General features: G+C 30.4%; 1 protein-coding gene across 1 annotated transcript; it reads right to left on the reverse strand.

The window, feature by feature from the left end:
* Positions 1 to 5,471: 5,471 nt before the first annotated feature.
* Positions 5,472 to 6,810, reverse strand: LOC137805790 (isoflavone 4'-O-methyltransferase). Its single transcript, XM_068605714.2, has 2 exons — positions 5,984 to 6,810; positions 5,472 to 5,896 (listed from the first exon to the last, which is right to left on the reverse strand). The coding sequence occupies exons 1-2, from the start codon at positions 6,782 to 6,784 to the stop codon at positions 5,594 to 5,596; spliced, it is 1,104 nt and encodes a 367-aa protein (XP_068461815.1). The 5' UTR covers positions 6,785 to 6,810; the 3' UTR covers positions 5,472 to 5,593.
* Between the last annotated feature and the right edge of the window lie 13,136 nt (positions 6,811 to 19,946).

Genomic DNA, 19,946 nt, shown 5'->3' on the forward strand with positions numbered 1-19,946 from the left:
AATAATATATTTATATGCACTTCATAAATATTTGTAAACTTACAATGATATTGTATGTTTCTTCATCCATTTCTTTTCCTCTTCGGCCTTCTCGACGTTGACGAGTTGTAATAAACATTTCCGCTTGAGTAACTTTTTCTCCTACCTTTTTCTTAGCACGCTACAACAATTACATATTAAAAAACAATAACAAAAAATTAATAGGATGTTTTTGTATTGGATTTAAAATATTCAAACATAATTAGAAGTATCTTACTAATTCAGCATGAATTCTAGCAAAATTGGTTGGTCCCATACAATGAATGTACTTTTGTTGTGTCCTATTTGCAACATTTTGCTCACTAATTCTCTACATTGTAATAAGATAAAAATAACAATGAATTTAGATAATAATTCAATTTTAAAATAATAAGACATTAAATTATATAACCTTCATAGTGCTAGTGTTCCAATATTTCAACAATTGTTTGAATTAGCCCTTTCCACTAGTTTAAAACTGTGAATTAAGAAAAACATACACATAAGTGGCAGTTAAAGACAAAATTTAACCAAAATGCAAGTTGTACTTGGACAGATTGTAGCAATTTATTTGCTGAACTTTGTAGTTTCTTAAGTTATTATGAATATGTTGTTCCATTCAATTGATAAAACAATAACATTCACAAAAGGTTATTATCAAGTTAAGATGACAATATATTTGTTTTTACAGGCAAATATCTAGGCTCTCAAATCTCTGCTTGCTCCTTATATCATCTATCTTTCTCAACATCCATACCTTACTTATCAACATGTAACTATAATTATGAGTGAAACAGTACATTACTACATTGTAGGAGAAAACCTATGTGTGGTTGATGTTGTTCTTCCATCAAATTGGAGTTTTATTTTTATTATCATTATTTAAAGAAATATTCAAAATGTATAGAATGGAGGTTATTTATCTGCAGTGTGAATCACAAAATCGACCTTTATCAGACACAAACCAAATCTTTACTTTGACAATAAGGTAAAAGATTTTCAATTTACTACAACTATTTTTCTGACGGTAATTGTGACCTCATCCACAATGTTTTCCACAATTTGCTGTCGTATTAATGATTTGTGACTAAATTACAACCACGATTTAAAACCATACACAAGTCCTTAATTTTATACATAGTTTTATAAATTAAAGTTTGTGTTCCTGTCACTAAATTATTCAAATTCGTATCATGCTATTTCTTATGCTTGATTGAAGTGAACTTTGAATGTAATAGATTGTGAATAATTATTAACAGGTGATGGTATTCTGTTTCTAAGACACTTAGGGGTGTTTTAACCCTTTTAAGAAGAAAATCAAGTCAATCTACATTAGCCAATAACAAAGACCAAAGTGCAGATTTTCCACCTAAGATACAAATAAAAATCTCTCACCAACAAATTACCCAAAAACAGATTCTATCTAATATGTAGTAGCTAGGCACAAATATGCAACTTTTATTGTGCAACAATAGCAGCGACACCTACCAAGGTTTGAAGATTTCACATGCCAAAATCAATCAGGAAAAAGTCAATAAGTCTTGGAAGCTATAACTTGTCCCTTTGCACTCGTTCACACCTTAATCTCTTTTATGAATTTCTAACTAATAGCGTTGCCAAGCCAAGTTTAGCATCATTTTGTTCCTTAAGTACCTTCAAATTGTTGCTCATTGATACAAGGCATCACAAGGGATGAGTGCAAAGGTAGAAGCTCAAGACAATCATTGACTAAGAATGCTCTTTCCTTAAGAGCATGATTGGCACTAGCAATTCCATCCCAGGCACAGACAATCAACACTATTTTAACGATCCTAATATGCCTAGTACAAACCCTAAAAAACAGGATTGGCACCCATCCAGAATACGCACATTGATTCATAAATTTAAGACTAAAACTAAGTATGCAAATAGGTAAAGAGGCAGAAAAAAAAATTTGGGTAAAAAAACAAAAAGCAAGTCAAAGAAATCACAAACCTTTAAGTTTCACCGCAAACGGCAAACACTTTACCTCCTCACAACGAACAACTTCGTTTGGCTCCAGTGGTCACCGATTTCATCGAAACCCTTTACCTCCTCACCGCGAAGAACTTCGTTTGCCCTAGGGTTTCCAACGCACACCAGCCAAGTCCAGAATTTGTGAAGAAGAAAGCGCGCATAAAGAAGAAGAAGAAGGTGATGAAATTTGGGCAGAAGAAGGCGCTGGAATTTGGGAAGAAGAAGGCGCTCAGGGTCAGAGTGTGAAACTAGAGCATGGGGAATGAAATAATGAAGTAAGGTGGAGACGTGCGTTTTCACTTACGAGAGAGGGAATAATACAAAAAGAGTTTCCCACAAACTGAAATTTAGTCTATATTTTATTTTAATGTTTTTTTAAACCAAATAACCACACGTAAATCAACGTGGCCTAAAGGGTTAGCAGTTTTAAAACCATGGCCTAAAATATCCACGGTTTTATACGCGTGGCATTTTATAACTTTTAAGCCACATTTATAAAAGTGTGGTCCTTACTATGTTTAGGCAACACTTTTATATGTGTGGTCTATTCTAGCGTTGCCTAAGGTAAAAAATGTTGTAGTGAAGTAATCAACGTCTCTGTTAGAAAAGGAAGAAGAAGAAATTATTATTCATTGAAATTTGAAATAGTGATGACTATTATACGACAAGTGTACCGCATCAGAAATAATAATTTGTCCCTAAGGACGGATATCGAACCCACAAGCAACAGTTGAATTATCAAGTATAAGATTTACTAAATAGAAAACAAAATAATAAATTTTGTTTTTGCAAGAATTATAAAGAAAGCAAGTTAAAGAGTTTGTTAGTTCAATTGGGAAAATTGGAATTGGGGTTCATCCTCCTTACTCTTTTGTATTTTGAAAAGCATAGTAATATTATATTCTTTTATTGATGTTGAGACCCATATAAAATTCATTTATATTAATTCCTCACATATAAAATTATTAAAAGAGTCTCCAAAATCTCGATTCCTCGCATATTTATAAAAAAACTCTTTAGCATTACGATTAGATGTTGATAGCAATTAACATTTCAAATTTATTCATAACATTCAAATATGTTTAGTATTATCATTTGGGTCAGAAACTTAGAGATACTTTTCAGTCAAATCTAAGGATTTAGATCATGATAAACAAGCATTACAAATAAAATAACAATATCAATCATCAATCAAGAATAGAATATTATATTTAACTATCAGCTCAAAATATAAGAGTTTGAACATATTACTCTTAATTCCAAATGTAGAATTAGCCATCATGTTGGCTATTACAAGCATGGAAAGTAAGAAAAAAAGATTCAGATTTCTCCTTGACAGTTGCCTCCTCTAGGGTTTTCTAACACCTTTTATTCTTCCAATTGATTGTTAGAGTTGTGCCTCACGCCTATTTAACCTAGTTGGGCTTGGGCTAAGTGACTTCTCGCCTGAGTGTGAATGGGCTTGCTTAGGCGAGTTCGATGAAAACAAGCCCAACGTCTCTGAAGTGATCTTGCTTAGATGAGATTGGGCTCGCTTGGGCGAGATCCTCTAGAGTTTCTAGCTTAGGCGAGCTTGGGAGAGTGTTGGAGTGTTCCAACTTTTCCTTTTTATCTTTGTTTATTCTTCTTTTGTCCTTTCATCTCCATTCTTCTCTATAATCCTAAAATTAACACAAATTTGGTAATAAATCGCTCTTATTCAAATTATAATCACAGGTAGAAGAAGAAGAAGAAGATGATGATGATGATGATGATGATGAGGAAGACGAGTGAGAGGTCATGAGAAGAGAGAGGAAAAAAATCATTTTGGCTCAGGATACCATGTTAGAAAAGGAAGAAGAAGAAAATATTATTCATTAATGGTTATTTGAAAGGGTACATAAGAAAGCTATATAAAGAGCAAACATAGTTGCAATTAGAATTGAATAACAACTAACTATCTAATAGTCTCAGTATAACTGTAAATTAAACATTGTACTCGTACAATGTCCTTGATCCCAGATGAAGATAAGTGAGCATTCAATCATTCTCAATAACTGCTTTCAAAAGGACAACAAAAACTCATTTGCATATTGAATTATTGATATGAAAATAGAAAAGTTACAATCGTTGACCAAACCATCAAATCTTGAAGTTATTAGATATTAAAGAGAACATTTAAATATAAGAAAGAACAAACATTTTGCACTGTAGGTTGTGAAGCGTAACAGACAAAGGGTTCAAAGTGAAATTTAAATTACTAACCAAGGTGGTAAGGAGGTTCTCTTTAGAGACCTTGCTTTGACTTATCATCAGAAAGAGGAAGATGTCCACCTATAAAAGACTCTTTGATGCTTAAGTCAGTAAGAATTCTTATGATAAAATATATGTAAAAAGATAAATTGTATACTTCCTGAAGAGTTTCTATTTATAGGCTCTTTGGATAGTGATCGTTACACTACAAGAAAATCATGAAATAGAAATAAATTTTTAGAGACAAAAAATAATTAGTTGCTATAGTGACTAAATTAGAGATTGTTTTAGAGATTAAAAAAATTTTGGTTTCTAAAATAGTTTATATTATTGTTAAATAGTTTCTAAATTAGTGTGTAATTAGCAACCAAGGTTTTTGCTACCAAATTTAGAATCTAAATAATTGGTAGCAAAAATCTTGGTTGTTAATTAGACACTAATTTAAAAACCATTTAAATATAATAGAAACTAATTTAGAAATCAGTTGTTTTTTAATCTCTAAAATGATCTCTAATTTAGTCACTATAACAACTAATTATTTTTTATCTCGAAAAATTGGTTTGAATTACCATTATGATTATTGAATCGGTTGTTTGCTCTCATTCATTGGTTAAATATAACATTAAGAGCTCGGTTACCCAATGTTGGACATTTCATCAAACTCCGAATGTTTCCGATCACGTTAAGGGTAGGTACAAGTCTTTTTTTAATTTATTATATTATACACTTGTTTTAATTTTTTTACTTTTACATAATAACTTTCTACTCAATTTCATTCACTTTTTACTTTTACTCAATTCAAATATCTTCATTTTTCACTATTTTTTTTTTCTTTTCACTCTCCATTAACTGAAAGAAATCATAAAGCTAGTATTCAAATATATAACTCTAATTAACATAACAATATTTTTCATCCTTTCTGATTGGGGTGGGAAGTCGAATATTTTCCCACTTTAGAAACAATGATCTCTATAAAGAGTACAAGCTTGTGAAATTTAATCTAATACATTCTCTTAATCTTATTTTGTTTTGAACTTTTGCCACATTTTTATTTTGTCTTGACGTTTTATAATATCAACATAACATTGAAAAAGATATACTATAATTTTAATCATTAATAGCAATGAAAAAAATAAAAGCAAATATAAATATGAGAGAATTTAGCTAATATTAAAGAAAACAAAAACATTAAGAAATCACATAATTTCTATAACATATAAAATAGAGGTTATTGTTGATTGCATTGGTTGATTTTTATAACTTTAAACCTAGAAATAAAATAGAGAATATGCTGCAACAAATTGGAATGGTATGACTCAATGATTCTAACAGCTTGTAATATAAGTTCTTAAGGATAAAGTTGGATGAGAGATTTGAAGCCACATATAGGGGTGATGTCGTAGCTGCTGAAGCCTGCATCGTAAATAATTTTCTCCCACTCTTTTCTGTCTCTTTCTTTTCCATTGAACATAGTGAGCATCACCAAGTCATAGTCCATCTTCAACTCTGTCAATTCGCGATCATCACTTGTTTCATCAATAGCTATGTCTATGATTATCACTTTTCCTTCTTTCCCTTTCCCTGAAATCGCTTCTTTGCAGTTCTTCAATATCTTCACTGAGAGCTCGTCGTTCCAATCATGCAGAACCCACTGCAAAACAATCGATCTTATAGTTACTGCGGTTTAAAGCCAAGTTTAAAGGAAAACGAATATAATTTAGAGTAGATAAAGTTATACCTTGAGTAAAACTGCATCAGCAGAAGGGATGGATTTGAAAATATCTCCACCAATAAAGTTCAAATTTTCTGTTCCAGTCATGTTAGCCACAACCTGTGGTTGATCAAACACCGTGCATTTCATGTGAGGGAAGAGTTCATTGATGAGCCTGGTGAGAGTACCAGTCCCACCTCCCACATCGACAAGGGAACCCAATCCCTCAAACACATGCTTGCACTCTTCCAGAGCTATCTTCAACATTCCAGAATCTGCTGCCATGGCTTCTTGAAACATGTTAAGCGTATCAGACTCAGTGGTTTTGTTCAGAAAGTCCCAGAAACTCTCCCCCTTGGCACTCTCATACAGTGAGAGTTCCTTCTCATCCTCAGTGAACCACTTCTTGGAGGAGTGCCACATGTCGATGGAACTCGAATGAAGCGCGCCCTTAACAATAGGAGCCAAACACGTTGACTTGCTTCGGATTAGAAGCTTGGAAGGAGGGGTCAGATCATACACTGTTTCTTCTCCTCCTCCTCCTCCTTCTTTACGTGACGCCACTGTTGTTTTGGCGAAGAACCCATTATGTGTTAGAAGGCGCATGAATCGGTGGAGGACAGAGACTTTTGAGGGGTGCAGTTTCAGTGCAGAGGCTAACTCAGAAACGGTCATGGCTTCTCCGTGGCTGTGGATTGCGTCCGCAACACCTAATTCCATGGCGGACTTGAGGGCCATGGAGCTCACGAAGTTGTAGACGTGTTTGTAGAGGTGGATTTGAGCGTGATACATTTCACTCTCTTCTCTGCCGTTGCTACAGAAACCCATTTTTGTTTTGAACGTACTTTGTTAAGTTTATGGTTTTCGATGGATACGTAGAAGTAGTAGTAGTTCAGGTTTTATGTGTTTCAATTGAGGTACAAAACAAATACTAAGATAATGGGCGTGTCCTTTGTGATGTGGAATTAATACTTGGCAGTGGTGGGAATCTTGTGGGTTATGGTCGGCCATATGAAGCGTTCGTAAGTTACTAAGTTTCACTAGTTTACTAGGGTTTTACTAGGGTTGTGGTTGGTGGATTTCGGGTAGGTGTGAATCTATGATAATGATTGGTTGCCTCGGTGTCTCTTTTTGCATGAGTCAACACTTATTTTATACACTTATAATGTTTAAGTATATGTGGCTTAAATATGTTTTTTTGGTCTTAAAACATTGGTTTTTGTTTTTGTCAAATTTTAAAACATGAAATTGGTTGTTGTTGTTATTAAATTTTAGATTATAATATAAAATATTGAAATGAATTTTTATGTAAAATGATTATTAGTTTTTTTAAAGATTATTAGTTTTTTTAAAATTTAGTATTTTGTGATGTTATTACTTGATTGATGAAGTAGAATCAAAAGTTGAATAATTCGAAGAAAGATTTATTTCAATTATTTTTATATTATAAACATTTGGATATGGTGTAAAATTTGAAAAAAAAAATTTCATATTTATAGAAAAAATATATATTTAACTAAATATATATACTAAGAAAAACTTTTCTTTTGACGGTTTCTTTAAAAAAACTTCCAATCAACACTGCAACTCTCTAGTGTCAACATATAACTACAGTGAAAGAAGGAAGAAAAGCATGATGATTAAATAGTTAAAAGATGTTGCAGGATATAATAATTTTAAAATATTGGAATATGGAGAGAGATATCAATGAAAATGTAAATTAAATATATTTTTTAATATTTTAATTATATCATGTAAAATCTTTTAATTATTATTTTTCTTACCTCCGGATTCTATTAGGTTTCTTTGCATATATTTCTTTCTGGAAATAGTTTGGTCTCACTTGTTCAACTTTGTGTTTTCTCTTCAATTCCACTTCAACTCTCTAAAATCATATTTTATTTTCTAAAAAGTGTAAATTGTTGGGTATGAAGTCATGACCAATTGGATTGGGCTGACTAGACACCATGTTTAGTGAGTGAGTTTAATCATTGTGTCCCTTTTATAATCTCTATTTAAAGAGAATATTGTACTTGTAATTGGTGTGCAACAGGACATAATGAAAACCTAATAGTTGCCCGTGTGGATGTAGGTTGCAGTTGGCAACCGAACCACGTTAAATCTTGTGTCGTTTATTTTCTGCAGTTGATTCGTGATTATGTGTGTTGTTTCCGCGTGCGTTTTTCCCATCAAGTGGCATCAGAGCTTGGTTCGTTTACACACTAGAGATCCGATCAGTAGAAATTAATCAACGAGACGTGAAAATGGCGATAGCAGCGTCCCAAAACTAGGGTTTCGCAAAGGTGGCAGTAGCGTCCCAAAGCTAGGGTTTCGCAGGGGTTGTAGTAGCATCCCAAAGTTAAGGTTTCGCAGAGGCGACAACAAAATCCCAAAGCTAGGGTTTCGCAGGGGCTGCAGCGGCGTCCCAAAGTTAGGGTTTCACGATGGCCCAAGATTCGCGTGTGCGTAGTAGGCGGTATGACGTGCAGTGGTGTAGGTCGCGACAAGAGTGGTGGTGGCTCGCGCGTTGTGCAGGTGGCTTGCTCGCAGTAGGGTCATATCCAGGCAGTGTGGCAAAGTGCGTCGGTGCGGCGACAAATCACGTTTCGTGGCGAACAGGTGCAGGCGCTTGCGGTGAGCGAGACGGCACGAAGATGTAGTGCAATGGCAGTGACAGAAGACGCAGGGTGGCACGTGCATTTTTCTGTTGGTGCAACAGTGACGGTGCGGTGCTAAGCGCGAGGTGTGGCCGTTTTTCACTGCGATACAGAGTTATGACAGTTCAGTTACTGAGAACATGAATATTCGATCTTAGCCAGACTTACGTCAGTGGGCATTAAGTTCAATGATGAAGTTCAATCTTTACTATTGCTATTGTCTTTTTTCGACAGTTGGTCCGGAACGGTTACCACAATTACCAGTTCAGCAAGATCCGATGGATTCACTTTTAAGAAGATTTGTGATCTCATTCTTGGGGAGGATGTCCGAAGAAGGAGTTCTGGGGAATTATCTAGTGAATCACTATATGTCATCAGAGGTAAGATAAATATTAGAGATAGTGGGAGCAAGAACAAAAGAAGGAGTCAGTCAAAGACTCATGATTGCTCAAGTGTAACATGTTGGAACTGAAAGGAGGTGGGGCATTTCAGGAATCAATGCCCAAATGATAAATAAGTCAACATTGCAGAAGACTTCGTGGACGAGGACCTTTTAGTCTGTTGCGCAGATAACAATGTGGATTCCTGGGTCATGGATTCTGAAGCATTACAGAATCTAGTTATTGGAGACTTTGGAAAGGTAAGACTAGCAGACAACAAAGCTCTTGATATTACGGGCATGGGTGACATAGTGTTGAAGACACCAGTTGGTTTTTGGACTTTGAAGGATGTCAGAGTTGTTCCAAGCTTGACGAAAAGTTTGATTTCTGTTAAGCAGCTGGACGAACAGGGACATTAAGTGAAGTTCGAAAATTAGCAGTGGAAGGTCGTCAAGAGAAATCTTGTCATAGCCTGTGGAAGAAAGAGAGGTTCGTTGTATATGGTCGGATTACCATCTTAGAGAGTGACCATCCCAGTTCAGAAGATAAACAAAGTCCGGTTCACAGAATCTCGTGGGCAGAAGAGGGTTGTCTTTACAAGAGAGAAACCTAGAGCCACAGGTCAGATTCAGGATGAGCGAGCATGGAAAGGTTCAGGTAGACCAGTTAGAGGTACTTATGGCAGTGGGAGCACGGGTCGTGCTTCAGCTGAGGTTCCTAGACGACAGTGGGTTAGGAGAACCAGTATTGCAGCGGTTGAAACTTCTCCAGAAAATTTCTTGTTGAATATGGAGAGTGTTTGTTCTCGGGTTGTTATAGGATCCGACAGTTCTTGCAAGTGGGAGCCGGTAGGAATAGAGAACGGGTCAGTGACTGACGTGTTGAAACTCAGGGGAGTTTTAAGGAAGTCTTCAAAATGATTAAAAAGGCTGGTGGCAACTAGAGGTGGAACATTGAGTTCCGTCGACAGATTATAGAAGTACATGTACACAGTTGAAGTGCAGGTGAACATTGTTCCGTGGCTTCAAGTGAGAGATTGTTGGGTATGAAGCCATGACCAATTGGGTTGGGCTGACTAGACATCATGTTTAGTGATTAGGTTTAATCATTGTGTCCCTTTTATAATCTCTATTTAAAGAGATCATTGTACTTGTAATTGGTGTGCAATACGACAAAATGAAAACCTAATAGTTGTCCTTATGAATGTAGGTTGCAGTTGGCGACCAAACTACATTAAATCTTGTGTCATTTATTTTTCTACAGTTGATTCGTGATTATGTGTGTTGCTTCCGCTGCGTTTTTTCCATCATAAATGACGTTCATGAGTTGGATAACCAACTTTGTGATGAATTTAAAATTTAAAATCTGTAATAAAAAAAAACAGGTTTAGACATATTAAAATAGTTTTACAGTATTCAAGATAAATCAGGTGCTTCTGCAGCAGACCAGTAGAGCAATAGAAACAGAATGGGGACTGGTGTAGGCTATTTACTTATGTAGTAGTTTAATTTGTATTGTCTTAATGTTTTGGGGTGTTATTGTAGAGGTCCTATAACATGGTTCGGAGTGTGTAAAGGATTGGGATACCCCTTTTGTATCCCTTTAATTTAATTTCATTCTTTGCTGAAAGAAAAAAAGATAAATCAGTTGAGTGACTAACAATCATATTATTAGGCATGTTATTTGTGTATGACATAATGTGCCGAAACACATGGTAAAAAAAATACAAATTATACTGATTTGAAAAAAAAAAATCGATGAGTTATTCAGAGATTATCTGAACCTACACAACACCCATTCTATAAAATGAACCTACACAATCAAGTATAAAATATTTGAATTATATTTTTTATCGTAAGTTTGTAGCTTATGTGACTATCTATATTTTTGTCACCATTTATACTTCCTCATTCACGTCATAGAAACTGTCAAAGTTTTCTTTATTTTGAAACCCCACTTCCATAATATGTTTAATAGCAATAAAATAAAGATAAAAATAAAATAAAGAAAAAACTACAATAAAAATATTAAATAAAAAATATTTTTAAAATTTAAAAATAATTAATCTAGACTAAAATATATATTATTTTAGAAATTATAAAAATTATTAATATCTAACCCTACAAGAAAATTATTGAATAAAAACAAATTTTAATTAGTTGTTATAGTGACTAAATTAAATATCATTTTAGAGACTAAAAAAAACTGGTTTCTAAATTAGTTTATATTATTGTTAAATAGTTTCTAATTTGGTATTTAATTAGCTACCAAATTTTTTGCTACTAAATTTATAAACTAAATAATTGGTAGTTAAAACTTTGGTAGCTAATTAAATATCAATTTAAATATATAATATAAACTAATTTAGAAAAAAAAATTATTTTAATCTCTAAAATATCCATAATTTAGTCACTATAGTAACTAATTATTATTTTTTTCTAAAATTGATTTCTATTCAATGATTTTTAATTTCTAAAATATGTAAAATAACTTTTATTATTAATAAATAATTTTTAATTAATATTTAATTAACTATCAAAGATTTTAGCTACCAATTAAACTAAAAATGTTAATGGTTAATTTTCTATCTATAAACACATCATAATTACTAAAAATAAAACAAATAAACTAACTATGTTAATCATTAACAAAGCTTAAATAAAATTAAATTAACAAAATTAAAATTTTTTATATTAAGATAGTAATTTTTTTTATTATACTAAAAAGTAAAATATGTAAATATTTATTATTATAGGTATATCTAAACACTAAACCCTAAATCTTAAAATATATAAATTATTATTATATTATTTATTTATTCATGTGCTTCTTATTTATTTTTTTCAAAGAAACACCAAAAAAAATACATCTATTTCTCGTCAATTTTCCTACACATAATTACTTTCAGTTATTTAAAAGAAATACTTATTTCCTATCAAATACAAGTAAAAGTTGGTGTCATGGATGCTTCTTTACGCGGTAGTTATTTTTTAGGTATTTTTTTAAAAGATAAAAAATAAATGAATGAGTTCTAACATAACTTATGGTAAACGTGTATTAAATAAATAGCTATAATGTTAGTCTTCCTTTATATTTCACTACTAAAACTTGTGTTTTTAAGGTTTTTAAGTTGGGTTATGATAAAACCTATAACAAATGTATTTACCAATATTTTTATAACTCCTGACTACATAATGGATTTTGTGAAAATCCTAAGTAAAATTGTTTAATTTTAAAAGATTTGTAATTTTGTTTTAATTTTTTTACTTACTTTTCCTTTGTTTTCATCTTAAACCTTCCCTTTTTTATTTGATGAATTTTTCAATCTCTTTTCATTTCTTTCATGAAGAAGTAATTACTCCTCAAATTTAGACCAAAAGTTATTTTATATCTTTAATTTTGTTGTTATTTAGTTCTTTTTATTAATAAAAATAAATAAAAATATTAAAAGTACTTCACTTCATATAAAAAAAAATGTAGCAAAACACAACATACATGATCCCACATTAAAATATGCTCCAGTATCATCAAAGATGAGTTTTGGATGTTTATTGATCACAATGATTTTTTTTATTTGAAAAAATATAAATTAAAAAAAATTACTTAAAAGATATCTCAACCCTATTATAAAATAGAAAATGATAATAAATGATTTACCTTCATTTAGAACTTCCACGTAGAAAGAATGTGTTATTGAATAAGAGGAAGAGAAGAAGACAAAAACGATGTCATTAAATATATATTTTGAGAGTATATTGTATGAAATATATTATTTTCTTTCTCTCTTTTATTAATTTATAAAAAAAGGTTATGCTCCACATATTGGTGTGTTACTTTAACTATTTTTTTTTAATAGCAATTTTGTTAATTTGCTATTGCTTCTTGTTATTATTTTTATGTATTACGTTCTATCGTAAACTTGCTTCACCATCGACAAAAAAAGGAAGCCATGATTAAATTTGATTGAAAGCAATTGATGTTGTCTTCTCTCTGTGTCATTCTTCATTTGTTTTCTATCTATAATAAAATCATAAAAAGATACTTATCTCCTACTTGAATATTATAGTTGATCAAATTATCTCCTTTTTAAAATTATAAAATCAATATTAATAATGAAATCTTATCTGCATATTGTATTTTATCAAATTCTACTTTGTATAATCAGTTTTCATCATTAGTTTTTTTTTTCTCTAAATGCTAGATGAATGGTAATACATCTTTTAAGTAATATTATAACTACAAGAAAAAATAAATAGAAACTAATTTTTAGAGACTAAAATAATTAGTTACAATAGTAACTAAATTAGAGACCATTCTAGAAACTAAAAAAAATTGTTTATAATTAGTTTCTGGTTTTTAAATTGGTATCTAATTAGCAACCAACGTTTTAACTACCAATTATAAACAATTTAACAATAATAGAAACGAATATAGAAACCAATTTTTGTAAGTTTCTAAAATTGTCTCGAATTTAGTTACAATTGTGACTAATTATTTTGGTGTCTAAAAATTGGTTTCTATTTCATTATTTTCTTACAGTGTATCCAATACTATATTTTTTATATCAAATTATTTAGTTATTGTCTATTTTTATGCGTGTATTGTTATGTTTTTTTAATGAGGTGAAATTATTTTTTACCCTTCCCAAAATTATCATAAGGGGCATCCACTTCTCTAATTTTGAAATAGATATGGTTTTTTTTATTTTTTTAAACAAAATGATATTGAAATTCTTATAGGTTTTAACTTTCTTTATAGTTTTAATAAATGACAGTAAAAATCTATATTTTTAACAAAATGATAATTCTTCTTATTTTATTTAAAATGACATGTTTAAGAAAGCTTGAATAAAAATTATAAATATTAAAACTAAATTTTTAAAATATATATTTTTTACAAAAATATTGGATAATATCAAAATGAAAAATATGTTTTCTCATAAGTATAATTTTTTTTTTATATTTTATAAGATAATTTACAATATATAGACAATATAGTTTTTAATGATATTTTAAATATATAACAATTATATTATTATTATTTATCTAAAATTTATTTAATTTTATAATTTAATTTTTTATAACTTTTATATAAATTTTAGTTAAAATATTTTTTTAAAATAATATAAAAAATTAAATGTAAATTTATTAGAATAAATATTATTATACATCTCATATATATATATATATATATATATGTATGAAAAAGGAATGTAAGTATCCTTTATTATCTTTATTATTATATTATGTTAGTGGTTTTTTTTACAATTACATGTTTCCATTCAAGTATTAAAACAAACCAATAAATATTAAATCCTAAACTATAAACCGTTAAACCGTTAAGTTTTGAATATCTACCAAAATGATATATTGACAATTTCAAATTAATTACATTGCAACTTTCTATTATTATTTTAATATTTTTTATATCATTTAATTATAAATTTACTTTTTATTATATATATTTATTTCTAAATCTATTTATATTAGAGTTGTATAAAAAAATTATCAAAATATATTTTCCAAATTAAAATTGAAATCAAAATAGGATTTCATGTCTGATATCTTTGTGATTTGATATTACACCATAAATATAGTATTCAATTGATGTAAATAAAGTTTGAAAAACAATTATATTATATGAAACTTCATAAGATGATTCTGGTCACACCATGAAACTTAATGACATTTGGATGCTCAATGGCTGGTATCTAATATTTAAGTTGACAAGTTCTTTCAACTTTATTTATCTGTTCAAAGCCATTGTTTATGCTTTTTTTTAACTCAAATAAGCAGTATCAATGATTAAGTGATTCTCTTCGATTCCTCTATTCAGCCTTTTATAAGTTCTCTCAATTTCTGGGTCCATTGAGTATAGAGAATTTAACATGTTTCTTGTCATACATCTCTTTTGGACCTTTCAGTACAAGATGTAACAGAGACTTGATAAAATAAACACCCAATAGAATTTTAATGGTGAAATAACAAAAACTAAAATAAAATGAATAAAATAAGAAAAGAAAGAGAGAGAAAGTATGAAAAGTTTGCACCAGTCCCTTTTTGGTTTTTTAAAAAGAGAGGAGAAAGATGAAAGGCAAATTTTCCTACACCCAATCATTACCTGTACCCTATACAATTTTAAATTTTCTCAACTCAATATATTATGATTTTAATTATATTTCAATATAAATTATTAATATATATTATTATATTATTAAAATAGATTATAAAGTAAAAGTGTTTTGTTTTATATGGTGTAAGAGAATCATTTTTTTCCATTCTCCATTCCACACTTGTAGTTAGTGCATTCACATAAAAACAGAAAGACTCATTCTTGTTAAAAAGAATCTAGATATCTTGAAAATCCAAACAATGAATTGCTCTATATTACATCTGTTAAAAGTAGAATTGTTTCTTTTAGGATCTCTACCATTCACCATGGATTTAGGCATGTTGTTGTGTGAGAATTACCGTGTGACGATTTGGTGAGCTTGGGAAACTCTCTCAAACTTAGGCTTATTTTTTTATTTTTATGATGTGTTTACAAAAGAATAGTAAGTTCTTTGGTTGATTTTTTAGTATTACGTATTATTGGTTTGCGTTATTGGAGTTCTTTGCTTTGGTTCATCTGATGAACCTAAGTGAGGTTAGTCAACACTTAATTTTTAAAATGACGTTGTGCTAACACTATTAAGAGTTAGTAGTATAAAAATTTGTCTAGCAAGAGACAACTCTGGAGAAAACTTTTAACAAGTAAAAGTGTCTCACAAATAGAACAATATTTTATTATTCAAATCAAAGTTACATTTACAAGATATTCATATTTATAAGAGAAAGTATCTCAAAACCTCTCAAATGAGAATGTGACAAGTGTCACCTTCTTATTGATGCAAATCCTCTCTATTGGAGGAGAGTGACAAGTGATATGTCTTCTTTGGAGAAAAATACCTTCTATTAAGGAGAACATGTGAACTTTCATGGCATCTTTACCCTTATTTTTATTTTCACGTTTCTTTTTTCTATTTTACACTCTATTATCTTTTTTATTTACATCATACTCTATTTTGGTCCAAACTATAATGTCCAAAATTTCATAACTATTCTATATAATTTTTACAAGACTAAAAAAGAAAACTCTAGAATATCTTCATTAATGCCCCATCTTCTTATATTTTTTATGCCAATGTGACAAGCTTTATATGTGGTTGGTGGCTAAAGTGGTTTTGGTATAAGAAGGTGCAATTCCTCGTTTAAAAAAAAAAAATCTGAAATGTTATACCTACACTATTGCAGTTTTTATTTTATTTTATTTTCTCCCTATTTCAAACATCACTCTTGTTCACCTTTTAAAGAAAATCCCATTATGTTTTCTCTGCCCATCTATTGCCTATTTAATGTGAGTGGGTCCCACTGTTTTTAGCTATGGTGATAATTTGGTTAAAGGAAAATTCTGCAACTTTTTTTTTTGGCACATTACTTGCTTTCTTGTGTATGTAGGATGACAACCATGCTTATTTTTCAATTTTATGGAAAAGTCTGGGCCCATCTTGCTGGCCCAAAATATTTGCTATTAGCAACTCGCATCCTTTATGTAGACACCTGTTAGTTTCTTAAAATATGGGTTTATTCGTTCGGCCTAGTACTTTTTCTACTCGCCACTCCCTTCTCTATGTTCCACCGTAGGTTTTTTTAGAAACATCTTGGATGAACACGTTGGGCCCAATGTTTCTACTATTTACAACCTAATTTTTACATATACAAACACCCACAATTTTTTTAAATTAAAATACAAAAAAAAATAATATATATATATATATATATATATAATTTTTGGCGCTGCACCCAAATAAATTTTAGATATATGTATGACTTCACATGTCTTCTATTATTTAATACGATTGTTTCAGTATTTGTACGTTTTTTTCTAAAAAAAAATATTTTCTCTTAAATAAAATTCATGCAAATAGTCAAACGTGAATTATAAAAATTTAAAAATTTAAAATTTTAAAAATAAAAAAATTTTAAAAATAAAAAAATTTTAAAAATAAAAAAATTTTAAACGCTAAAATTATCAACACCGACACCTTTTTTTACTGTTTAGAAATGCGGAAACCCTGATTTTTAATTGTAGGATAAGATTAATCCTTGTCAGACCTAAATAAAAACTTCAAAATTAATTTCTTCATTTTCACATGTTGTTTTTTTTTTTTTAGAAAATAAACATTCTAAAAAATCAATCACATTTGTTTTGCATATTTAATTAAAGGTACCGTTTTAGGATCAAAATTTTAGGGTGCTAACACCTTCCCTACGCGTAACCAACTCCCTCTTCTCTTTTTGAAAGTTTGTTTTCATTGTCCCTTCGTGATCCCGATTGTGACACTTAGAAAACAACTATCGATCGAAAGTATAGTTTCGAAAAAATTTGAAGAAGAAAACACTAAAATAGAGCATCGTCATTCAAGATTTTTAATTCACGGTTACCCAATTCCAAAACTAAATTCACTTCAAAAGATAAAGTGAAAAATGTAAAGAGTAGAGAGAAGAAGAATCGCAGGAAAAATTTAGTATCCATTGTTAAAGGAGTAAAAATGTTGATTACACCTGCTATGTGGAATAATGTAATTGGACTGGAGCATAATGGATTCAAGATTGGTAAAGGAAACACAATTGAAATCAGTGAGTTCAACAAGGTGCAGTTCTACTATTCTTGTTTGAAGGATCATAATACTCCCTTCAATCGGTTTCATGTAGGTAATCTCAAGCTAACTCCAAGATTTTTAGCCTATATTATTGCATGGCAGCTAACACCTAGGAAGAGCAACCATGCTATGTTGATTGAGGAGGATCTAATACTGATATACTGCCTAATGAACAAAATAAAGTTAAATTGGATTTATATGATGAAGGAACACAAGATCAAGTCTAAGAGACTTGTTGATTACAAGTTTCCTTTTGCGGTTGTGGTTTCAAAATTCCTAGAATATTTTGAAGTTGATGTGAAGGATGAGTTGATTGAAAACATCAAGAGTGGAACTGGAATAGATTGTTCAACATTAATGAAAATGGGTTTTTTAAAACGTTAACAATTTATGGATTAACAAAAATGGTGATGCTACTGATATTCTTGAATCAAGCAATGCTGGTGAAGATGCTCAAGGAAATTATATGAATGCTTTGGTAGCCCATATACCACCAATGGAGAGAGGTGAACCATTATCCAGTTTTGAGAAGGTCATGCTTCACAGGTTGGACACCATTTATGCATAACAAAGGGAATATTTTGAGATGACCACATCAAGGTTTCAACATCTTGATGATCAAGATTGAAGTTGTACAAGAGAAGTTGGTTGAGCTCTACCGCCGTGATTTTTAATTTTTTATGTTTTTCTTATAATCAGTTTAATTTTCATATCTGTTGAACTATTTCAAATTTTTGGTTTTCTTTTGGGTTTACGATGCTTGTGTTATGCATCTTGAACATTTTATATTTTCCCCTAAGCACTGTTATTACTAGTTTAATTATCTTATTTTGCTATGATTATTACTATTTGATGGAGTAATATATCCATTCAAATGGTTTCTTTGTATATTTTATGTTTGATGAACACAAAGGGGGAGAAATATGTGTTTTGTATAACTGTACAAGTTAGGGGGAGAAAGCTGAAGAACTATTATTGTCTTCTTTTCGCCACTGTCTACTGCCTACAAAAGATAAATCTTTTTCAAGACTCAAGACTTGCGGCTGAACTATCTGTCTTCATCAAATAGAGGGAGATTGTAGGACATCTTAAGGATCCAACTTTTATGTTTGATGAAGCCATATGAAGACTTGCTTTCTTACGTGTCTAGGTTGTTTGATTTTTGTTTTTGTGTCTATTGATTTATCTTTTGCCTTAAGAAATGATTATGAATCCAAGAACAAATATTTTTAATTGGTTAAAAAGTTTTTCAATTGGTTTTTAAATTGTTTTATGGAAAGTTATAGTTTTTAATCTGTTATCTTTTAAATCAACTTATTGAAAATACTTAAAATTTTTAGTTTTTTTAAAATATGTTTATAGACTAAAAACTATGCTTTGCTATGTAACATAAGAAATATTTTTAGTTGGAGTTCTTTTCAATTGATAAAAATTAGTTTTCATGCATATTACATTTCTTTAAGTGAAATCAATATATTGCTTCAAATTGTTAATAGGTTGATTTTACTTAACTGCACCCTTTTAATAAAATCTTTTTTTTATTAAATTTCTATAAAATGGTCTGGATTGTTTTAGAAAAAGGTCCCTCATACATTTTATAACTTTTACATATGAGAGGGTCTTTGTGATTCAAGTTTTTGTGAGAAATAATTTTGAAAGATCTTTTAGGTTTCTTGGAGCAAAACATTCATAATCTAGGTTGAGGTCAAATATATTTCACTGTTATTGTGAATTTGAGGAATCCATTTGTGTTTTTTGATTCACTTTTTAGGTTAATTCGTTCCTTTTTATATTGTATTTATGTATTAGATTGTGGCCAATATAGGGTTTATTTGTATGTTTTTAAACTGTGATAGGGTGTTGCAGTAAGGGGTTTATGTTCTTGTAGTGTCAAGAATAGTTTTGGAATTTCTTGTAAAGAAATTGTGTTGTTTTAGTGAAATCCATCTTGGTGTGAGGTAAGATTGGATGTAGGTCTATTATGAGTGATCTGGTATAAAATTCTTGGTGTCTTTTCTGTGTTCTTTAAATCTTTATGATGTGGAGTGCTAAAAGTAAGCATGCAGTCATTCTCTCACTGAGCTCGGACTTTTGTAAGACTTGCTTGATATGATAGTTTGTGCGAACTGTAATATTAAAGCTCCTAAAATAATGTCTTAGTCTTCGGGCTGAAAAGACTAATGTAAGGACAATTTTTTCTATCACTTGATATCTTTCTTCAGTTGACTGTAGAGTTTGGCTGGTGAAATATA

Source organism: Phaseolus vulgaris, chromosome 3 (genome assembly GCF_051622355.1).
Source record: "Phaseolus vulgaris cultivar YP4 chromosome 3, ASM5162235v1, whole genome shotgun sequence".
NCBI classification, from domain to species: domain Eukaryota; kingdom Viridiplantae; phylum Streptophyta; class Magnoliopsida; order Fabales; family Fabaceae; genus Phaseolus; species Phaseolus vulgaris.

What these genes read in the sequence shown, in the direction of transcription:
- LOC137805790 (XM_068605714.2), bottom strand. Translation starts at nt 6,784, where the DNA reads ATGGGTTTCTGTAGCAACGGCAGAGAAGAGAGTGAAATGTATCACGCT. An exon ending in CTGATGCAGTTTTACTCAAG is followed by an intron (nt 5,897 to 5,983) that starts GTATAACTTTAT and finishes ATTGTTTTGCAG; the next exon opens with TGGGTTCTGCATGATTGGAA.